Here is a 21,919-nt window from a genome sequence, read left to right as displayed (position 1 = left end):
GCCCCGCATTGGGCTCTCTGCTCGGGGGGGGGGCCTGCCTCCCCCCCTCTCTCTGCCTGCCTCTCTGCCTACTTGTGATCTCCGTCAAATAAATAAATAAAATCTTTAAAAAAAAAAAAAAAAAAAACAAAAAACCCCTGCTTTGCTATACTGTTTATGTTAACCACATGGTATGTGGTCAAGACCCCTCCTCCCACCAAACAGGCATCTAGGTGGCTCAGTTGTTAAGCATCCAATTGGTCTCAGTGTCATGAGTTCAAGCCCGGCACTGGGCTCCACACTGAATGTGGGACCTACTTAATAAAAAGAAATAAGGGAGGAACCCGACTAGTCAGTCAGTTAAGCGTCTGACTTTTGATCTCAGGGTCATGAGTCAAAGCCTCACATTAGGCTCCATACTGGGCATGAAGCCTACATAAAAAATAAAATAAAATAAGGGGCACCTGGGTGGCTCAGCTGGGTAAGCGTCTGCCTTTGGCTCAGGTCATGATCCCAGGGTCGTAGAACTGAGCCCCACATTGGGCTCCCTGCTCACTGAGAAGCCTGCATCTCCCTCTCCCACTTCCCCTGCTTGTGGTTCCTTCTCTTGCTGTTAAATAAATAAATAAAATCTTCAAAAAAAATTTTTTTAAGATCATTCACCTCTTAACAAAGTAAAATTTTCTATTTATAATTTAAACCACTCCTAATATTTGGAATCTGACCTTCTAGAAGAAAAATAAAGACTTTCAAATCTTATATTTATTGTTAAATATATAAATTAGACTTAGATTTAGTACAACACAAATGAAGATATAAATGTACAAATTTTGTGATGCTAAAATTAAATAAAGTCACAAGTATTAGTGTCAAAATACAGAATCATCAAATATTCAATTGACTACCTTCTCTCCAATGAAATAACATAATAGGAAATGTGCCACACTTTTGCTTATGTTGTTCCCTCTATTGGAATACGCAGACCCCATCTATAACTCATGGTATAGTCCTATTCATCCATCAAGATTCAGCTTAAAAACTTCTGAACGCTACATCTGAAACTAATGATGTACTATATGTTGACTAATTAAATTTAAATTAAAAAAATATATATATTCAGCTTAAATGTCATGTCATAAGTTAGGATAGTCTTCCGGAAGCCACTTTCTGATTTTGTATCAGTGATACTACTTATTTTAGCACAGTGCCTGGGTAATTAGCAGGTTGTTTAGGTGTTTCAACTGAGCAAAAAAGGATATGCAATCAAAGCTTGTTAGCAAAATCTCTTCTCACCTTTCCTGCCCTAACTGCAGGAAGACAATTTCATTTAACCTTTACTATTTTCCCCACGTTTCTCACTAAAAGAACTTCTCAGCATATTTTTCTCCAGGGAAGAACTGGCAACCCATAAATCTCCTCAAGCTTCATTCTTCCTCTGGGCTCTTATGTACATAAGTTTTATTTTAAGAACAAGACCATATAACTCTTCACATTCTGGAAAGAGAGAAGATTACAGATCACCCATATTTACCAAAGGAACACTTCCCAGATCTAAACCCATGTCATCAATAGAATCTCATGAGATTTGATTCCACAACTCATTTCTGGCTAAATTTTCCAAAATGCTATGTCTTCCCCTCATTAGGTCTGCTGTAGTCCAGAAGAAAGCTACCCTGTAAGCCCTTAGGCCATCACAGACATCTAGGAAATGCCAGAATTTACCTACACATAATTCCCTTTTCTCGTACTCTACCCCTTTCAATTCATGGTAAGTCAAACTCGGCAAAATAAAGAAATTTCTAAAGATAGATGTTGATCAAGAACTTCGGGGTATGAGCTATCAGTGGGAAATACTTTCATTAAAAGTTTTAAAGGGTGGCTTAAGCAATAATTAATGTGATTTTTAAATTATGGTAAATTACATATGTAATAATATTGATTATATACTTATTATGATCACAGCTATATTTCCTAAAATAGATTCAAAATTCTTAATTTCAGAATTATGAACTACAATAAATAAAAGACAAGCAAAAGACCAAAAGAAAATAAAGTACAATTTATACAAAAGACCAAGGATCAGTATCCATAATGTACAAAGTAAACCTGGCAAATCAATAATAAAAACAACCCAAAAGGAAATGAGCAAAGAAAATTCACAGAATAGATAAAAATATTCAATAACCACAATGTTAACAAATATTTGAGAAAATTAAAAGATAACTAACACCCATAGATGGTAAGGATGTAAGAGAAAATGTACTCTACCATAACTCTTGGTCAAACTATTAAGTGGAATGGTCATTCTGGAGGGTAATTTGTTAATACAATTTAAAATGTGCATTCCCTTAAATCCAGCAATTACACTCAAAAAAAGTTATCCCAAAGGGCTATTCACCAAACAGTGAAAAATATATTCAAGGAATACCACTGCATCATTGTTTGAAAACACTGATTGTGCAGAAACCCTCTAATGTCCATCAAAAGGGAAATGGTTAAATATATGATGGAACATTCTTATAAGACATTAATATTCAGTCATTAAAAAGAATGAAACAAGTGTACTGAAAAAGTTAGATCTCAAGAAGATTACAAAAGTAAGAGAACAATAAGCCTAGAATTATACCAATTGCATTTAAAGATAATAAAATCTTGGGCGCCTGGGTGGCTCAGCGGGTTAAGCCGCTGCCTTCGGCTCAGGTCATGATCTCAGGGTCCTGGGATCGAGGCCCGCATCGGGTTCTCTGCTCAGCAGGGAGCCTGCTTCCCTCTCTCTCTCTCTCTGCCTGCCTCTCCATCTACTTGTAATTTCTCTCTGTCAAATAAATAAATAAAATCTTAAAAAAAAAAAAATAAAATAAAAATAAAATCTTAACTGCTTCCTTACCCATGTAAAAATATAAAATAGGGTTTGGAAAAATAACAAATGAATAAAAGAGGTTTACCCAAGGGAAAAGAAGCAAGATAAAAGACACTTCTCCCTTTAACTCCTAATACCTCTTTATGACACTTTTATGATCAGTGTATCTGTATTATTTTTATAGTGCTTTTAAAAAATGAAAATAAAAAATAAATACCCATATGCACAAAAAAAGTGGGTTAGATGTCCTCACTGTAAAAGGCTAGGATCAAGATTTATTCATGGCCAGCACCATCCTCGATGCTGAACATTTACCACAAATATAGTTACTGAAATGTTACATCCAAGTAGCTATTAATGCAACAAGCAATCACTACTTAAAAGAAAAAAATTCCTCTGTGTAGCACTAAATGTGTACAACTTCCTAGGCTGCCTATTACCATAACATGTTCTCTTTTAGTAGTTAGAAATGCTCATAGTGGAACATCACTTCTGCATACAAACACTATAAAGTAGGAAAAAAAATTAAAAAAAAAATATGAAAAGACACTAAAGAGTAACAAAAAGCCCACAGAAACAAGAGCTAGATATCTGAAGTAAGAGAAGGGCACTAGGTAAGTTTCCCATATTTTAAGGATTTTTACCAAAAAGCAGGCTTGTCAGTAACACCAGGTAGCTACAGCTCAAGTAAGAAATTTAGTCTTACTGGTTGAAGAAATAAAAGGTAGAGTTCAGTGCAACTATAATAGCTGGAAAATGAGGGAGAAAGTCCTAAAGAAGAGAGCCACAAAAGGGTGGCCTCAATTTCTTCATATTAACTCTGCCTAAATTTCTGGCAGATCTTTGAATGTTTCAAGCAGCCCAACGAAAGCTAAAAGAACTAAACAGAGGTTTCAGTTGCTGCAATTGCAGAGGAAAAAAAGGTGGAATTTGAGTTAAGCCAAATTAATAGACCTTTTGAACAAAGCAATCAGCATTCTTTGGAGGAACATAATGTAATCCAAGCTCAACAACACAGCAGACACCATGTGCAGGATGCAGTACAAAATATGTGAAGAAAAGGAAAATGTGATCTGCAGGCAGGAGTAAAAAAAAAAAAAATCAATGGGGATTAACTGTTTCAAAATAATCTAGCTGCTGAACTTGGTAGACAGGGACTTTTAAAGCAACAATTAAAACTATGTTCATAATCAATTTATAGACTCCAAGATCTCAGCAGAGAAGCTAGAGGGAAAAGGGGGAATTCCAGAACTAAAAAACATCAGAAATGGGGTGCCTAGGTGGCTCAGTTGGTTAAGCGTCTACCTTCAGCTTTAGTCAAGATCCCAGTATCCTGGGATGAAGCCCAGCATTGGGCTCCCTGCTCAGGGGGGAGCCTGCTTCTCCCTTCCCGCTCCCATTCCCTCTGCTTGCACTTGCTTCCTCTCTCTCTCTCTTTCTCTGTGTCAAATAAAATCTTTAAGATAAAAATTTTAGGGGCACCTGGGTGGCTCAGTCAGTTGAGCATCTGCCTTTGGCTCGGGTCATGATCCCAGGGTCCTGGGATGGAGGGGCTCCCTGCTCTCTGGAGAACCTGCTTCTCCCTCTTCCTCTCTCTGCTGCTCCCCCTGTTTATAAGCTCTCTCTCTGACTCAAATAAATAAATAAATTTAAAAAAAATTTTTTTTAATAAAAATCTTTAAAAAATTAAATTAAAAATAAAAATAAAAAACATCAGAAATAAAAAATTCACTGGATGGGCATAACAGCAGACTAGAATTGAGAGTAGAAAGAATTTGGAAATAGAAATTATTCAATCTGAAAAAAGGGGGGGAAAGGATGAAAAGAAAAAGTCAGTAAGTCCCAGTGACCTGTGGCCCAGTATCAAAAGCTCTAACCTAATTCTTTTTTTTTTTTTAAGATTTTTTTTTTTTTTTTTATTGACAGAGAGATCACAAGTAGGCAGAGAGACAGGCAGATAGAGATGGGGAAGCAGGCTCTCCGCTGAGCAGAGAACCCAACATAGGGCTCGATCCCAGGACCCTGAGATCATGACCTGAGCTGAAGGCAGAGGCTTAACCCTCTGAGCCATCCAGGTGCCCCAGATCTAACCAAATTCTAATGTGAATCATCAAGAAACGAAGATAGGAACATAGAGAATGGGAAAGAAAAAAAATATAGAAATAATAACTTGAAAATTGATTAAAAAAATCACTTTTCAAATGCAAGCTCAATGACTCTCAAATAGGTTAAAAAAAATACATTATAGAAACAAGATGTGATCAGGAGGGAGACTAACCATAAAAGCCTCTTAATCTCACAAAACAAACTGAGGTTTACCAGGGGGAGGGAGGTAGGGAGAAGGTGGTGGGGTTATGAACATTGGGGAGGGTGTATGCTATGGTGAGTGCTGTGAAGTGTGTGAACCTGCCGATTCACAAACCTGTACCCCTGGGGCTAATAATATATTATATGTTTATTAAAAATTTTTTTAATTATTTTAAAAATAATTAATTAATTAATTTAAAAAAGAATTCAGATGGCAAAAAAAAATACATTATAGTCAAACTGCTAAAGAGCAATGATAAAGAGAAAAATCTCAAAAGCAACCAAAAGGAAAACACATTATATATAGGGAAACAACAATATGAATCATCACTAACTTCCCTTCAGAAACAGAGGCCAGAAGACTGTGAAACACGTTTACAGTACCTAAAAAGAAAAGCAAAACAAAACAAAAAAACTGTAAACTCGACATTATATAGCCAGTGGAAATATTTTTAAAGTTTGAAGGTTAAATAAAGTCGTTGAGATAAATAAAAACCAAGAGAATTTGTCACCAGGAAACCTACACTACAAGAAAAACTACAGGAAAAATTTTAGGCTAAAAAGAAATAGGAAGATACGAAGAAGTGGAAATTGTAAATATGTACATAAATAAGCCCCGTTTGTCCTCCTCATCTTTATAATACCTAGTTATTAAGAGCAAAAACTATAATACTGTATTGTGAATTTTATAGCATATATAGATATATCATGAGACAGGTAGAGCATAAAAGGGGGAAGGATTAATAGGCTACAGATTTTATATAGAGTGGTTCAATATTAAAAGTAAACTGTGAGGGGCGCCTGGGTGGCTCAGTGGGTTAAGCCTCTGCCTTCAGCTCAGGTAATGATCCCAGGATCCTGGAATTGAGCCCCGCATCGGGCTTTCTGCTCAGCAGGGAACCTGCTTCCCTCTCTCTCTCTGCCTACTTGTGATCTCTGTCTGTCAAATAAATTAAAAAAAAAAATCTTAAAAAAATAAAATAAAAAAGAAAAGTAAACTGTGAGAAGTTAAGGATATATACATCATAATCCCTAAGTAACCTCTAAAATAAATGCTAAGAAGTATAGCTAATAGCTAAATTAAAATGAAATTTGAAAAAGAAAATTAACCTAAAAAAATAGGAAAGGTGGAAAAGAACAAAACACAGGATAAATGGGAAACAAAAAGCAAAGTGGTAGATCTAAAAGCAACTGTATCAATAAATACCTTTAATGTAAACAAACTACACATTGCAGTTAAAACCAAAACCCAACTAGAGGTACATACTATCTATAAAAGACAAATTTTGAATTTGAAGACATAGTTATGTTGAAAGAAAAGTGACAGCAATAGATACACCCTGCATACAGAAAGCAAAAGTATCTGTACTAGTATCAGATAAAACAGACTTCAAGTCAAAGTCTATTACCAAAAATAGCATGATATTTCACATTACAAAGGGGTAATTCACCAAGAGGACATAACAATTATAAATGTGTATGCCCCTAATAACAAAACTTCAAAATACATGAAGCAAAACTGACAGAATTCATTGGAGAAATAGACAAATCCACAATCATGGTTAGAGATTATCAACATCCCTCTTTTAGAAATTGATAGAATTAGATGATTATGATGATGATGATGATGATGATGGTAGTAGTAGTAGTAGTAATAATAATAATAAATGTCTAGAAAACACCATCATTCACTTTGATCTAATTGACACACAGAACAGATATATGATGATACACTTTTTTTCCCAAGTGTATATGGAGCATTTACCAAAACAGATCACATGCTGGGCCATAAAATCAGTCCCAACAAATTTTAAAAGACTAAAATCATATAGAGTGTAGAATTACATTACAAATCAGTAACAATAAAGTATCTCTAAAAAGCCCAATAATTGGAAATGAAACAAAACACTCCAAAGTTAACCCACCATCAACAAATAAATCACAATATATCTTGAATTGAATGAAACTGAAAATACAACATATCAGAATTGGTAAAAGCAGGGCTTAGTGGTAAATTTGTAACTTTAAATGCTAATACTAGAAAAGAAGTTCCAAACTAATAACCTAAGTTTTTGGGTTTTTGTGTTTTTTTAAATGACCTAAGTTTCTAAAAAAAAAAAATGTAAAGGAAGAAAATAAGATTAGAACAGAAATTTTTTAAAAAAGATTTAAAAAGGGGCGCCTGGGTGGCTCAGTGGTTTGGGCTGCTGCCTTCGGCTCGGGTCATGATCTCAGGGTCCTGGGATCGAGCCCCGCATCGGGCTCTCTGCTCCGCAGGAAGCCTGCTTCCCTCTCTCTCCCTCTCTCTCTCTCTGCCTGCCTCTCTGCCTACTTGTGATCTCTGTCTGTCAAATAAATAAATAAAATCTTTAAAAAAAAAAAAAAAGATTTAAAAAAACAGAAATCAATGGCATTTTAAAAAGACGAACAGGGAAAATTAAGGTAAAACACTGGTTCTTTGAAACCATCAACAAAATTAATAACACCCCAAACTATATTAATCAAGAGAGAGGAAACACAAATTAGCAATATCAGAAATAAAAAGGATATAGCATTAAAATAAGGAAATATTAATAAGGTGAAAAAACATCATAGAAAAGTACATGTTTTAAATTCACCATCAAAGCAGAAGCAAAAGTATATATAGAAGACAATTAAGTTAACACTAATAGGAACCTGCCACAGTAGAAATCTCTTGTAACTCAGCAAGAGGAGAAGCCGGTTCCGTCTTCATACTGTTTTCTCCCATTGACTTGCAGTTCAATTCCAAGCCTGCAGCCCCCAATCCATCACCAAAGGAGTGGCAAGTCAGTGCAGATGAGACCTGGTCAGCTTCCAAAGGAGATTTTAACTGACCTAGAAGAAAAAAAAGAGAGCCCAGGTAACATATCAGATATGTAATCAACCAAAAGTCCCACAGCAGACTAAGATATCCAGGGACTTTTTAGAGGAAACCCACCGCACCGCATACGAGAATACATTCAAAGGTTCCAGCACATACAGCCAGGGCTATGAGCATCTCAAAGAAAAAGGCCAAAAAAAGACCAAAGTAAATAGAGGATTTTCTAGAAGACCAAAGTAAATAGAGGATTTTCTAGAAGTGTTGACAAAAAGGCAGAGGCACTGGAGCAAGATGGCACCAGAAACAGAGAGGGACAGGACTCTTTAAGCACTGTACCTCCAACCCAACATTCAGACATATTCAAGTAAAAACAATCACAAACGTGTTCAGAAAGTTTGTCTACTGAATTGCCAGTGAAAAAGAGTGTAAGAAACACTGTTACCCATTCAAAAATTTAATTTCAACACAATCTAAAACTTGTGGAGGTTGTATATAATGATTTAGATTGGTTCTCACTAGAGAGGCAAGCTGGCAAGACCATTCTAGAACAGACTCTGACTCACCTTCCTCAGATTCCTTGTTACTGGATGATGTATTTTGCAAAGGATCAATGTTAACCGTATCAACCAAATCTGACACAACCAAGTCAGGATCTAGGATCTCGTGTGTCCCATTAGTGGACAGCCTGGAGGACCTTCTCCTTGATAAGTCCTTGTCAGTGTTTTCCGAATAGGTTTTTGACTTTTCCTGGGCTATAAAACCATTAAGAGAGTTATGGTCAAGAACCCAATAAGCAGAAATAACTCTGGTAATACATATTTCTGGGCTGGTTACCTCTATAAGGGCCTTACAAAAATATCCAGAATACTAGACCAGTGATAAAAGGAAATATCCTTTCTATTATTAATAAAGGGACTCTCTCTGCCTAGAGAGAATCATCCTTATTCATGGTCTGAAAAATCTGTTTTAGGTCATGCCCCAATCTTGACAACTAAATTCTACTTTGGGGCTTCCCAACTTACAAGTTTATGTACTAATCTTCAAAGTCAGTCAGGTTTACAAACCCTTAGAAAAATCACAAATCATTTTTGGAGCCAAAGTATTTTTTTTTTTCAATCAACAAATAACATTTTTCAAGTTTTACTCAACATATGAAAACCATCCCTTCCTAAGCCATTAAATTTCCAATGGAAATGTAGTTTATGGGCATGAAGAAGAAACCACTGAATCCAACGTTAATATAGTTTCTGCTTTGGGATTTATTTTTCTTCAAGCAAAACTCTTTCTTATCCAACCCAAACCAACCACATTAGCTCCTATGACCAAAAACAGCATTAGAGCCTATTTTTGGGAATAGGAAACAACATGAATACACAGGAGGCTAACCCAATCAACATCAAGTTCTAGTCACACGTACACAGACTGGAGACTCACATGAATTTTTGTCAAGCCGGGGACGTTTTAATGGGACTTCACTTCCTTTCGATATTTTCCGCCTTCTCAATTCCAATGTTATTGGTTGCAAAGTTTGAGAGTTTGAATCCACACCTATAGTGTATATAAAACCACACAAAAGAAGTTACGTAATTTCTTCGTGCCCAATGCCCCTGATTATATAGAAATAAACCATACACATACACTTGCATGATAAACAGACCCCCAAAGGGCTAATAAGAAAATATAAGTGTAATGGGTGAAACTACTTCCTTAATGACATGCTGACACTCTATAGACGGAACTCCTGCATCTCTTTTTCCCTCTTTTTTTAAAAGATGTATTTAAGTAATCTCTACATCCATTATGGGACTCAAACTCATGACCCCAACATCAAGAGTCACATGCTCTACCAACTGAGCCAAATAGGTGCCCCTTCCTTCATCTTTTTTTTTTGGGGGGGGGGGGTTCTCTTATGACCCAGTTCTGTATACACTTCTCTCTTAAAATCCTATCTTTTAAACACTAAGCCCCAGGGACACCTAGGTGGCTCAGTCTGATGCCTTTGGCTCAGGTCATGATCTCAGGGTCCTGGGATCCAGCCCTGCATCGGGTTCCTTACTCAGCAGGGAGCCTGCTTCTCCCTCTGCCTCTCTCCTGGGGCTTGTGCATGTGCACACTCTCTCTCTCTCACAAATTAAAAAAAAAAAAAATCTTCAAAAAAACTAAAAAATAAAAATAAAACACTAAGCCCCAACATGACTTAATTTTTTCTTTTTAAGATTTTCTTTATTTAGGGGCGCCTGGGTGGCTTAGTGGGTTAACGCCTCTGCCTTTTGCTCAGGTCATGGTCTCAGCGTCCTGGGATCAAGCCCCACATCGGGCTCTCTGCTCAGCAGGGAGCCTGCTTTCTTCTCTCTCTCTCTGCCTGCCTCTCTGACTACTTGTGATCTCTGTCAAATAAATAAATAAAATCTTTAAAAAAAAATTTTTTTTTCTTTATTTAGGGGCACATGGGTAGGTCAGGGCACCCCACCAGTTAAGCGTCTGTCTTCAGCTCAGGTCAGGCTCAGGTCATGGTCTAGGATGCAGGCCTGGGTTCCAGCCCTGCTTCAGGCTCCCTGCTTGGTGTGGAGTCTGTTTCTCCCTTCTCTTTATCCTGCCCTCCCCCTTTTTAAGAAAAGATTTTATTTATTTATTTGAGAGATAAAGGGAGAAAATGAGCAGGAGCAGGGGTGGGCAGGTTTGAGGGGCAGATAGAGAGAGAGAAGCAGACCCCCTGCTGAGCAGGGCGCCCAATGCGGGATTCAATCCAGCACCCAAGGATCATGACCTGAGCCAAAGGCAGAAACTTAACTGACTGAGCCACCTAGGCACCCCCAACATGACTACTTTAAAACATGAAGGTGCAAGGGCAATTTTTAAAAAGTCATTTTTATCACCATCAAATCTCCTCATCAAAACTTGACTTAACCAATACTCAGGAAATCCACCATTCAGGATAATTCCTAAAGTGTGTACCTGGGACTACAGCTTGAGTGTTGTTTTCAATCCCTACTTGCTAAATTAGTTAGGTTGGCATTGGTCCTAGTTATGAGGAACCAAAAAGAATGTCAACATTTATAACCTCTTAAAAACAATTTCAGAAAAATCTCAGGAGACCATGCTACTTGATAGTGAGTGTTTCAGGCAAGGCTGCTGATCCCAACAAATCCAGCTCTAACATAATTTAGCAATGCAGACACTAAATGCTTGGATAGTATTCACTCTTTATTTTTAAACCCAACATTTAAGAAGCTCTCCCCAATCATGAAAGATGAGAATCCAAAAAACAGACAGAAGGAAAAAACAAAACAAATGAAACTAGGAAAGCTTGGGATGAAGGTAGGGCTAAGGGGGCTGATGAAGGCTGAAAGGAGAGAGAGGGAGAAAGGGGTAAAGAGTTAAAGGGGTGGCCCGCAGAGGGCAGGGGATTTGGGGACTGGGGAAGAAGATTCATTGAGGACCACTAGCTTCAGATCGGCCATGTTGAAAAGCCCAACAAGAGAAGGGCTGAGCTCTGAGGAGGCAAACCTAATGAGTATGCTGAACTCCTTGGCTGTGTTCAATTTTCCCAATGTGCCAACATTATTTTGTTCCAAGTGGTGAGAACTTGGAAATCATACACATTCCAAATTAGACACAAATACAAACAACCCTCCCTAAATAACTCAGATTCTGTTCCAATCGAGTCTGTAAACTTTAGAGAGCTCAATGCTCCACTGGGTCAATGAGCTTTTTCCAAGCAATTTTTAAAGGACATCTGAACTACACAGAAGAAATCTAGTGAGCATTCTTCACTTTGATACCACATACAAACCAGGGCTGACTACACAGAACATTAGTGTTTCCCAAACTCTTCTTATGGTTAAAAATCATCTGGGAAGGTTGTTAACAATTCCAGAGATTCTGACTCGGGAGAAATGCCTCAGGAAAACTTGGAAAACACTATTTCTCTATTAAATCGATCTGGTATGAAACTTACACTTACAAAATGAAAGCAATAAACTGAAGGCCTCCCTACCTTTTTTAATCTGAGTGAAGTCATGTGGCTTCATAGGGGCAGTAGGCAAAGTTGAATACAACTACCCCAGTACATACTTTCCGGAGGGTACAAGCCAGAGCATGAACAGCTAAAGGGAAATCTGTTTCAGAGCACTCAATTCCCATATACATGATTTTCTAACCTGAAATGAGGACACATCAGACTTCTCCCAGGATGATTCAAAGTAATTTTCCACCCCTCCCTGCATAAGTACCCGCCTTCCACTTTAAAAAAAAAAAGGCCTAACAGTCATCCTACATCTTTTTTAATTAATTGTTAATAGTACTTTTAATTAACATATAATGTATTATTTGCCCCAGGGATCATCCTACATCTTAACATGGCATACTGCCCAGAGGTTTAAAATCTCCAGACCTTCTCATTTGGAGTTCCTCATTTGAACACAGAACACAGAGGTAAGTTTTTCAATTCTCCCCCAATTATGGTTTACAACTACTACCATTCTCAACGCACAGAAGACGAGTCAATTCACTACGGATGCTCTGGGCAGTTGGGGTTTAATTCTCTCCCAGAATCCTATAGAAAAAGCCAGTGAATTTAGGCCTCTGTTGTCCAACAGAAATATAACAAGAGCCACAAATGCAAGCCACATGTGTAATTTTCAATTTTTTAGTTTAAAAAAAAAGTACGGGTGCCTGGGTGGCACACTGGGTTAAAGCCTCTGCCTTCGGCTCAGGTCATGATCCCAGGGTCCTGGGATGGAGCTCTCTGCTCATCTGCTCAGAGAGCTCAGAGAGCTCATGGGCTCTCTGCTCAGTGGGGAGGCTTCTTCCTCCTTTCTCTCTCTGCCTGCCTTTCTACCTACTTATGATCTCTGTCTGTCAAATAAATAAATAAATAATCTTTTTTTTTTTAACTGCTTTAAAAAAAAGATATATTTAATTTTAAGACTATATTTTAACCCAATAGACCCAAAAACATCATTTGACATGTAATCAGCATAAAAAGTTGAGATTTTTTTTTTTTAAACTTAGTATTTGAATACCAGAGTAGACTTTATACTCACAGCACATCTCAATTTAGACCACCCACATTTCATGTACTCAACAGCCGCATGTGGCTAATGGCTACCATACTGGACAGTGCAGGTCTAGGCCATAATTAGGCCTGGGGCAATTCCAGCATGCTCAGCTTTTGCGCAGTTACAACCACTAGAGGAGGAGATGGCTTAATTCATCTGGGAAGAAATCAAACTATATCTAATTTCCTATCTTTTTTTTTTCTAATTTCCTATCTTAAAGTTATAACTCAGATGTTGAAGGCTGTCTACTGGGAATGAATACGAATATTTATTTGAAATAAATTAAGGCAGACTTTTCTCCCATAAAAATTAAGTCTGATGTAGCTGCCTGTATTGATAGGATTCACTCTGCATTCCACATCATGCAAGACCAGTAAGTGAGCTAACTCTGTGGCTCTGCAGTTCCAATGAAAATCTATTAAATAATTTTCAAATTTAAAAAAAAAAGATATTTTGGGACGCCTGGGTGGCTCAGTTGGTTGGACAACTGCCTTCAGCTCAGGTCTTGATCCTGGAGTCTGGGGATCGAGTCCCGCATCAGGCTCCCGGCTCCACGGGGAGTCTGCTTCTCTCTCTGAACTTCTCCTCGCTCATGCTCTCTCTCACTGTCTCTCTCAAATAAATAAATAAAATTTAAAAAAAAAAAGATATTTTAAATATATCATTTGCAGTTATATAAACTTGTGAGGAAAAGTAGATACCATTCTAAAATGTACTAAAGGTGGGGTGCCTGGGTGGCTCAGTCGTTAAGAGTCTGTCTTGGGGGGCACCTGGGGGGCTCAGTGGGTTAAAGCCTCTGCCTTAGGCTCAGGTCATGATCCCAGGGTCCTGGGATTGAGCCCCGCATTGAGCTCTCTGCTCGGCAGGGAACCTGCTTCCATCTCTCTCTCTCTGCATGCCTCTCTGCCTACTTGTGATCTCTGCCTGTCAAATAAATAAATAAAATCTTTAAAAAAAAAAAAGAGTCTGCCTTGGGGCTCAGGTCATGGTCCCAGGGTCCTGGGATCGACCCCTGCATCTGGTACCCTGCTCAGCGGGAAGCCTGCTGCTCCCTCTCCCACTCCCCCTGTTTGTGTTCTCTCTCTCACTCTGTCTCTGTAAAAATAAATAAAATCTTAAAAACTAAAACTAAAAAATAAATAACATGTACTAAAGGATTCAGTTTTTCAATATTCATGCAGGAAATATACAAGCAAGAATTTGTAAAGACCACTGCCAGATTATCCTTGCCAGCATTCAAACTAGAGATCCTAAATGTTCATCATGTCATTTAACTGACCAAGAGAAGGAGTGTTTGATCTAGAAAGAAATTCAGGATGTGTTTTACTCTTGGATATTCCCGAAGAATTCCATATTTCAACTTTTTAAAATAACCATACATTCTTCCTTAAATCTGTACCCTTTAACCTTAACTCTTACCCATTACCCATCTCAGTTTTTTACCTGGACTATGAAAATGTCAAACCCATAATCACTCTCCAGATAGCTCAACTTCAAAATGCACCATGCCTTCTTAGATCCAGTGTTCTCTGATCCAGGCTCTGTTAGACACCCACATCGAATTACTTCTTCCCTATTTCATGTCTCTCAGGAAAACTATTATTTCCTAATCCCAGGTTCTATTAAGCTTACTTAACCTGAGATCATCTGAATAGGCACAGGCATAAGGCCTTAGCTTATTAGGTTTTACCAAATAAACTGAAGCATCTTGTGGACAGTTATGTACTCCCCAGAAGCTTAGTCAAGGACCTGTTTTGCAACTTACATTCATCTGGATATGTTTCCTTTAAAATCCAGCTCCACAAACGTAACTTATTTTCAGATCACAAGATGATTCAAAGTCAATCATAAAAATGGAAGAACTTTAGTATGGAAGTGATAAAGAACCACCAAAGCCACAGAATACTCTGGCATTGCCCAATGCAGACCCCACTTAGGAAACTCACCAGTAGGAGCTATGGAAGGGGGCCTGCCTCGTTTTCTTTTTGGCTCCCTCAAGTTTTCTTGTGGACTCTTCACAATGTCATTTTCAGGTTTTTTATCCACTTGAGCATCTCCAGAATACTCTCTGTCATTTTCTGAAATGTTCTCCTTATCTTCTTTCTCGTTCTTGGGAAGGCTCTTCTCTGACACCTTACCCTTTTCAGAACAGATTAACTTTCCTTCTTTATCAGGCTGCTTGGGACGCTTTTCTGTCTTTAAGGCTTTGTCCTCTTTGTCTTTCTTCACATTGACAGTGGCTTTTCTTTGCTCTTTAAACTTCTCTCGTTTATCAGGAGACGATGGAAGACTTTTGTGATCTGTTTCTTTAGGCCTAGCATTACCCACAATATTCTAAAATGAGCAAAACAGCAATGAAACACACTTTGTGATTACTTGCAAATATAAAATCAGATGGTATTTTGCAAACTTATGAAGACAAACAAATTAAAACAGGACATATGCTGTGTCACATAATGGAAAGAACCACTGAAAATATTGATCCATACTCTGAGGCTTGAGAACCAATCCTAAATTTAAAAGAAACAACCATCTTGTCCAATTCCTTCTGAGACAGAGTGATCTCCCATATTTTGATTATTAATAACTCACTAGATAACTAAAGGGACAGAAAATACCCCAGGAACAACTTCTGCAAAGCAATCTTTCTGACAGAGGTGTTCTAAGAAAATGCCCCCAAGTTATATCCTCCTCGTCCCAAGCATGACTACCAGACCCAGGGCCTTTCAAAGGCCTGGCTCAGTTTGCCAGTGGATGCTGATGCCCTTTGTGGAGAAGAACACAAACTAGTAACTGAAGGCTGAACAGGAAAGCTATAAAGATTATCTAACCCATGGGGAACCTGGGTGGCTCAGTCTGTTAAATGTTTGCCTTCAACTCAGGTCGTGAACCCAGGGTCCAGGGATCAAGCCCCATGTCTGGCTCCCTGCTCAGTGGAAGACTGCTTCTCCCTCTACTCCCAGCTTGTGCTCTCTCTTGCTATCTCTGTCACTATCTGTCTCTCTCTCAAATAAACAAATAAAATCTTAAAAACAAACAAACAAACAAAAAAAGACTGTCCAACCCAGAAGTAGGGTTTTTGCTTCCTCAACTGGGTAAAGGCTGTGCCCAGTCCAGCAAAGGCACCAACTATACTGTGAAGCGAAGTTTTTGTCCACTAGACAGAAGTCCGACTTCTTGGTTACTTTCTTCCTAAATAACTTTTAAATAATTAATTCTAAAACTCCTGTGCCCTAGTGGGACACAGCTCTGAAAGCCAGCTCTGAATGCTCTGGAATTTCCAAAACCGCAATTAGTCTGTGGATGTATTTCTCTTCCAAGACCTCTACAGAACAGCAGGAAGCACATACCATGTTCATATGGGGGATCCCCAGCAACTAGCACATACTAGGCACACAGATCTCTCCCAAAAGCTGGAAGGAGTGCCTAAAGTGAAGGCTTACTTTGTCCCAGAAGGAAAAATAATGAAACAAGGAGAATCCCTATGACTGGAGCCTAGAAGGAAATATTTTTTCAAGCCCCCCAAATTTTCTGAAAGCAGGTTTGAGAACGAGCACTCCTCAGGAACTGCTGGCAGAACTATGAATTATAACCACCTTGGCAGGAAGGGAAAGCATTCTCAATTCGTGCCAAAAGAATTAAAAGTTAATACTTTTGAACTAGAATGAATTCCTAGAAATGGAACTAACAGAATAATCAAATTTGGACACCCAGATTTACAAATATCCGTATAAATGACCTTTAGGGAACTGGTTACACACAGAACAGTTATATACATATTACAGAATACTAAAGAGCCAGCAAAGCCATATTCCTATACACTATCAAGAACTTAAGAAAATGTTATTCTAGGGCGCCTGGGTGGCTCAGTGGGTTAAGCCGCTGCCTTCGGCTCAGGTCATGATCTCAGGGTCCTGGGATGGAGGCCCGCATCGGGCTCTCTGCTCAGCAGGGAGCCTGCTTCCTCCTCTCTCTCTGCCTGCTTGTGATCTCTCTCTGTCAAATAAATAAATAAAATCTTTTAAGAAAAAAAAAAAAAGAAAATGTTATTCTAGGGCACCTGGGTGGCTCCGTGGGTTAAAGCCTCTGCTTCCAGCTCAGGTCATGATCCCAGGGTACTGGAATCAAGCCCCGCATCAGGCTCTCTGCTCAGCGGGGAGCCTACTTCCTCCTCTCTCTCTCCCTGCCTCTCTGCCTACTTGTGATCTCTCTGTCAAATAAATAAATAAACTCCTTTAAAAAAAAAAAGAAAAGAAAAAAGAAAATGTTATTCTGTTAGAAGAGCAAGATATAACCCCCATTTTTTAAGGAAAAAAAGCAAAATATGCAACAGTAATATACTATATGACCCCAATTTAAAAAATATATACAAATATTTAACAACAAAACACAGGATATAGCCAATACATTAAGAGCAACTATATTTAGACAATGTCATTACGTCATTTTTACTTTCTTTGTGCTTTCTATAGTGTCCAAATTTCCTATACCTTATACATTATTTTATAACTTCAAAAAAAATTAATGTTCCTAGTATATAAATTATCGAAACATTTAGAGCAGCACAATTACACAGAAAAAAACCTCAAATCTATTCTAATAATATACTAAAAAAGCCTTAAAAATTATCTATGACTAATATTTTTAAGAAGTTAAGCTTTGGAGGCACGTGACACCCACTCACTGTCATGGTCCGGCCAGGGGCTACATTCCATTGCTTGGGCACCTTGTCTAGAGCTGGGGCCTTAGGCTTGGCCTCCTACAGGACACAGGGCACCCAGTTTTCAGATGCCTATAGGAGGGAGCTCTTAGACAAGGCCAAAACACACCACTTCTTACACATCCTGGTCCTATTATGGGTGCCCTGGTTTTTTTTGGTTTTTTTTTTGTTTGTTTTAAAGATTTTATTTATTTATTTGACAAAGAGAGATCACAAGTAGGCAGAGAGGCAGGCAGAGAGAGAGAGAGAGAGATTGAGAGAAAGGAGGAAGCAGGCTCTCCGCTGAGCAGAGAGCCTGATGTGGGGCTCGATCCCAGGACCCTGAGATCATGACCTGAGCTGAAGGCAGAGGCTTAACCCACTGAGCCACGCAGGTGCCCCATGGGTGCCCTGTTGTAGAAAGTCCCTTGGGGCCGGATTATGACTAGCCTCTGGAACCACCTTATTCTGCACCAGCTTTGCTACCAGATTGAGTGAAGACCCAGTGTCCAGACTTTGGCTCCTGTGGGAGGGAGCCTACTAATCTTGGGCTAGCTTGCCTTGGCTCTTTGAGCTTCCTTGTATTTAACTTCTAGGTACTTTGTTTTTCCCTTAAGATTTTATTTATTTAACAGAGAAAGAGAGACAGCAAGAGAAAGAACACAAGCAAAGGGAGTGGGAGAGGGAGAAGCCGACTTCCTGCTGAGCAGAGAGCCAGATGTGGAACTTGATTCCAGGACCCCAGGATCATGACCGGAGCCTAAGGCAGCCGCTTAATGACTGAGTCACCCAGGTGCCTCTTAATTTCGGGGTACTTTTTTAAGAGCTGAAACAGGGAAGGATTAAAAGAAAAAGGCAAAGGGGCACCTGGGTGGCTCAGTGGGTTAAGCCTCTGCCTTCGGCTCAGGTCATGATCTCAGGGTCCTGAGATCGAGCCCCGCATCAGGCTGTCTGCTCAGCAGGGAGCCTGCTTCCCCATCTCTCTTTGCCTACCTATCTGTCTACTTGTAATCTTTCTCTCTGTCAAATAAATAAAATCTTAAAAAAAAAAAAAGGCCAATTGTAAAAAAATAATTTTTTTAAAAAGTTAGGTTTTATGTAGCCATTATGGAACCCTAGATCCTTAGGGCTGAGGGTGATGAAGTTCTAGAACCTAGGTGAGGTTCGGTGGGCTGAGGTCTGGAGCCGATGACCAAGAAAGAATTCTTGAGACATCTTTGGTGCAAAATGGTGGTTTATTAAAGCAAGGGGACAGGACCCGTGGGCAAGAAGAGCTGCTGCCCCGGGTTGTGAGGGGTGGCAGGTTATGTACCCTGAAGTTGGGGGAAGGTGAGGGGAAGGGAGGTTTCAATGGAGTTTTCATATGCTAAAGAGGGCCTACAAGGTGCCAGGATGTCCCAGGCCTACCGGAGGCCTTGCCCTAGTGGCTGGATCAATGTTGTCTTTGGACCAGCCATTAACATTAAGATAGTTGGGAGACTTTTTGGTGGAATGTCACAATCCTGCTATCAATCGTCTTTGTTAGTGAGACTTGGGACATTTGTAAGCCAAGGGAGACTCCTATCTAGCAGGATTGTGAGCTCTGCAAGTTAACTATTTGCTTATTGCTCATGGCAGTCAGGGCTGCCTAAGGGATGCTACACATATGACTGAGGGGGAGCGGATGGAGAGGGGGGTGCAAGGCGCCAGCTTTCGCTTTGTCTTCAGCCAGCCTCGTGCTCCCTCATCAAGGGGACCCGAGAAGTCATTTATACAAATACAACACTGTCTTGGAAAAAAACATACACAAGCAGGAACTGCGGGCCTATACCTGATCACCCACCAGATCTGAGATGAGGTGAGACACTTGGGGATAACTGGGAATTGGGAATGAAGCACCCACCAATCCACCCTCATAGGATGCTCATCTCCAACCCAAACACCACAAGTGCTGTTAATCAATTTATTCAGTACAGCAGAGTAAACAGTTGAATGTTTGTTATCTGGAGCCCTGGACTTCCATTTGGGGAGGTTCTAGATACAATCTGACAATTCTGAACAAGTTCTTATCTACACAGTCCTCTATCTGTATTAACTCATTCCACAAACTCAACACAAAAATTGCCAAATTTAAAGCCAAAATAACTTTTTTTTTTAAAAGATCTTATTTATTTATTTGACAGAGAGAAGCACAGCGAGAGAGGGAACACAAGCAGGGGGAGTGAGAGAGGGGGAAGCAGGCTTCCTGCTGAACAGGGAACCTCTCATGTGGGACTCAATCCCAGGACTCAGGGATCGTGCCCAGAGCCAAAGGCAGATGCTTAACGACTAAGCCACCCAGGTGCCCTAATAACTTTTTTTTTTTTAATTTTAAGTAAACTCTATACTACACGTGGGGCTCAAACTCACAACCCTGTGATCCAGAGACACAGGCTCTACAAAATAACATTTTAGAGTACTGTATAGCAGCTCATTAGATGCCTGAAGGACAAATGATTACAGAGAAAACAACTTCAGGGCTAAGGCTTTATAACTGTTTCAGTTTTCTTTAAAGGAAAACCAGCAAACGGCAAAAACACTCTTAAGGCTACCTTTAAAGATATCATGAAACATAAGCCTCTGAAATTGCTAAATATAAATACAGAAGAATTTACTCTAATTTGTGATAAGTAGAGGCATTTGATCATAAGACAAGACACAACAGGTTCCAGCATCACCAAATACTATCACATCAACAACTACCCAAAAGGAACAAGTAGTAACAATCAGAAGTTTTAAAACATCAGTATCCAAATTTTGACCCTGCCTTCCCAACTATGAAGGCGTGAACATAAAAAAGACCAAAGGGGAAAAAAGTATGAAAAGAGTGGGCAACATCTTCTAGATGGCCCATATTCCAGGATCAAAACTCCTGTTTCATGGTCAAGCAAACACATGCGTGGTGACTGGAACAACAGGAAACAAAATTTTCAAACCAGGCATATCTAGCATGAGTGATTGCCAAATTTATACCAAACTATAGTTCTGAAACCACCAAGTCATGGTCCTGAGCTGAAGGACAAAGTTAGATGAGAAGAAAATACAGTCTAGGTTTCCTCAAGCATTAGCAAGTTCCCTATGATGAATAATACCTCTGGGTACAGGGCACAGGGAGAGAGAAAAAAAGGAATATTAACCATACAGTTTTGAGAAAAGATGAGGAAAACAGATTAACAGGAAATGGCAGGGAGAGATAAATATTAATAATTTCTGAAAACTTGTGTATTGCTTTCTAGTGAAATTGTGTCAGGTGAAGGAAATAAAGATTTTGTCACTATAAACATCTTTATTTGAGAAACAGAACTACAACGTTAGCATTATTCATACTACAAAGCACAAAACCACATTTCTCACCTGATCTTTGGAAAAAGCTTTGACATGAATATGTTTGACAGTCTGAACTACTCCATCATAAAATTTCACAGTGTAAGTACCTAAAATTCAAGAAGATATTATGATTTAACTTACAGTTTCATGAAAGCAACAAAACTTTTCAAAGCATAAACACAAGGGAGTTCCAACCACAATAATAAATGTATGAGAACTAAAATATTAAGAAACACACACAGTCTTATTTATGTTCAAGATGATAGCCTTCATTTCTTAGTCAAGATTACATAGTAAGTTTTCTCTTTATCTACACAGATCAAAATCCATCTGCTTTTTGATGGAAAAAAAGAATTGCATTGAATTTAGACCAAGAAAAAAGAGGAGTAAAACAATTAAGAACACAAGGAAAATGCAGTTTTATTTATTCCTTGGTGAGTTATTAATTTTTATCAATCTTTATTTTCTGAGCTTAAGAGTGATAATATCTTTAAAACTTTAAAAGAAACACAACTACTTACTAAAGGTATCATGTTTTCAGAGGTCACATTAATCTCATAACACATATGAATAACCTTCGTGTTACAACATCTGAACAGACTTCGCCAAAATGCTATATGGTACCTGCTACATTATCAGTTTTATTCCAATAGGCAAAGAAATCTAACAAAAATCACTCTGCAGTAAGACTGAAGCTGAAAATCCAAATAATCTTATTCCCAGATAAGGCAACCAACTACAGTACATAAGTTCTCACTAGTTGCACTTAAACCAACTCTCTCAAAATTATGCATCTTAGAACCCACCTCTCCCCCCACCCCACTTTT

The 21,919-nt window shown here is 38.8% G+C and overlaps 1 protein-coding gene across 1 annotated transcript in view; it reads right to left on the bottom strand.

Annotated features, from left to right (window-relative positions):
- Window positions 1-21,919, bottom strand: part of PHF20 (PHD finger protein 20) — a 147,862-nt gene that overhangs the window by 58,211 nt on the left and 67,732 nt on the right. The window contains exons 5-9 of the mRNA XM_059406916.1: window positions 21,120-21,199; window positions 14,995-15,382; window positions 9,423-9,536; window positions 8,552-8,740; window positions 7,823-8,002 (exon numbers count right to left, since the gene is read on the bottom strand). Of these exons, the coding sequence (XP_059262899.1) occupies window positions 7,823-8,002; window positions 8,552-8,740; window positions 9,423-9,536; window positions 14,995-15,382; window positions 21,120-21,199 (951 nt within the window). The remainder of the gene's footprint in view (window positions 1-7,822; window positions 8,003-8,551; window positions 8,741-9,422; window positions 9,537-14,994; window positions 15,383-21,119; window positions 21,200-21,919) is intronic.

This window comes from Mustela nigripes, chromosome 7, assembly GCF_022355385.1.
Source record: "Mustela nigripes isolate SB6536 chromosome 7, MUSNIG.SB6536, whole genome shotgun sequence".
In the NCBI taxonomy this organism is placed as follows: Eukaryota; Metazoa; Chordata; class Mammalia; order Carnivora; family Mustelidae; genus Mustela; species Mustela nigripes.
The sequence above is the reverse complement of the archived record's forward strand: the minus strand, read 5'-3'. Positions and strand labels throughout refer to the sequence as shown.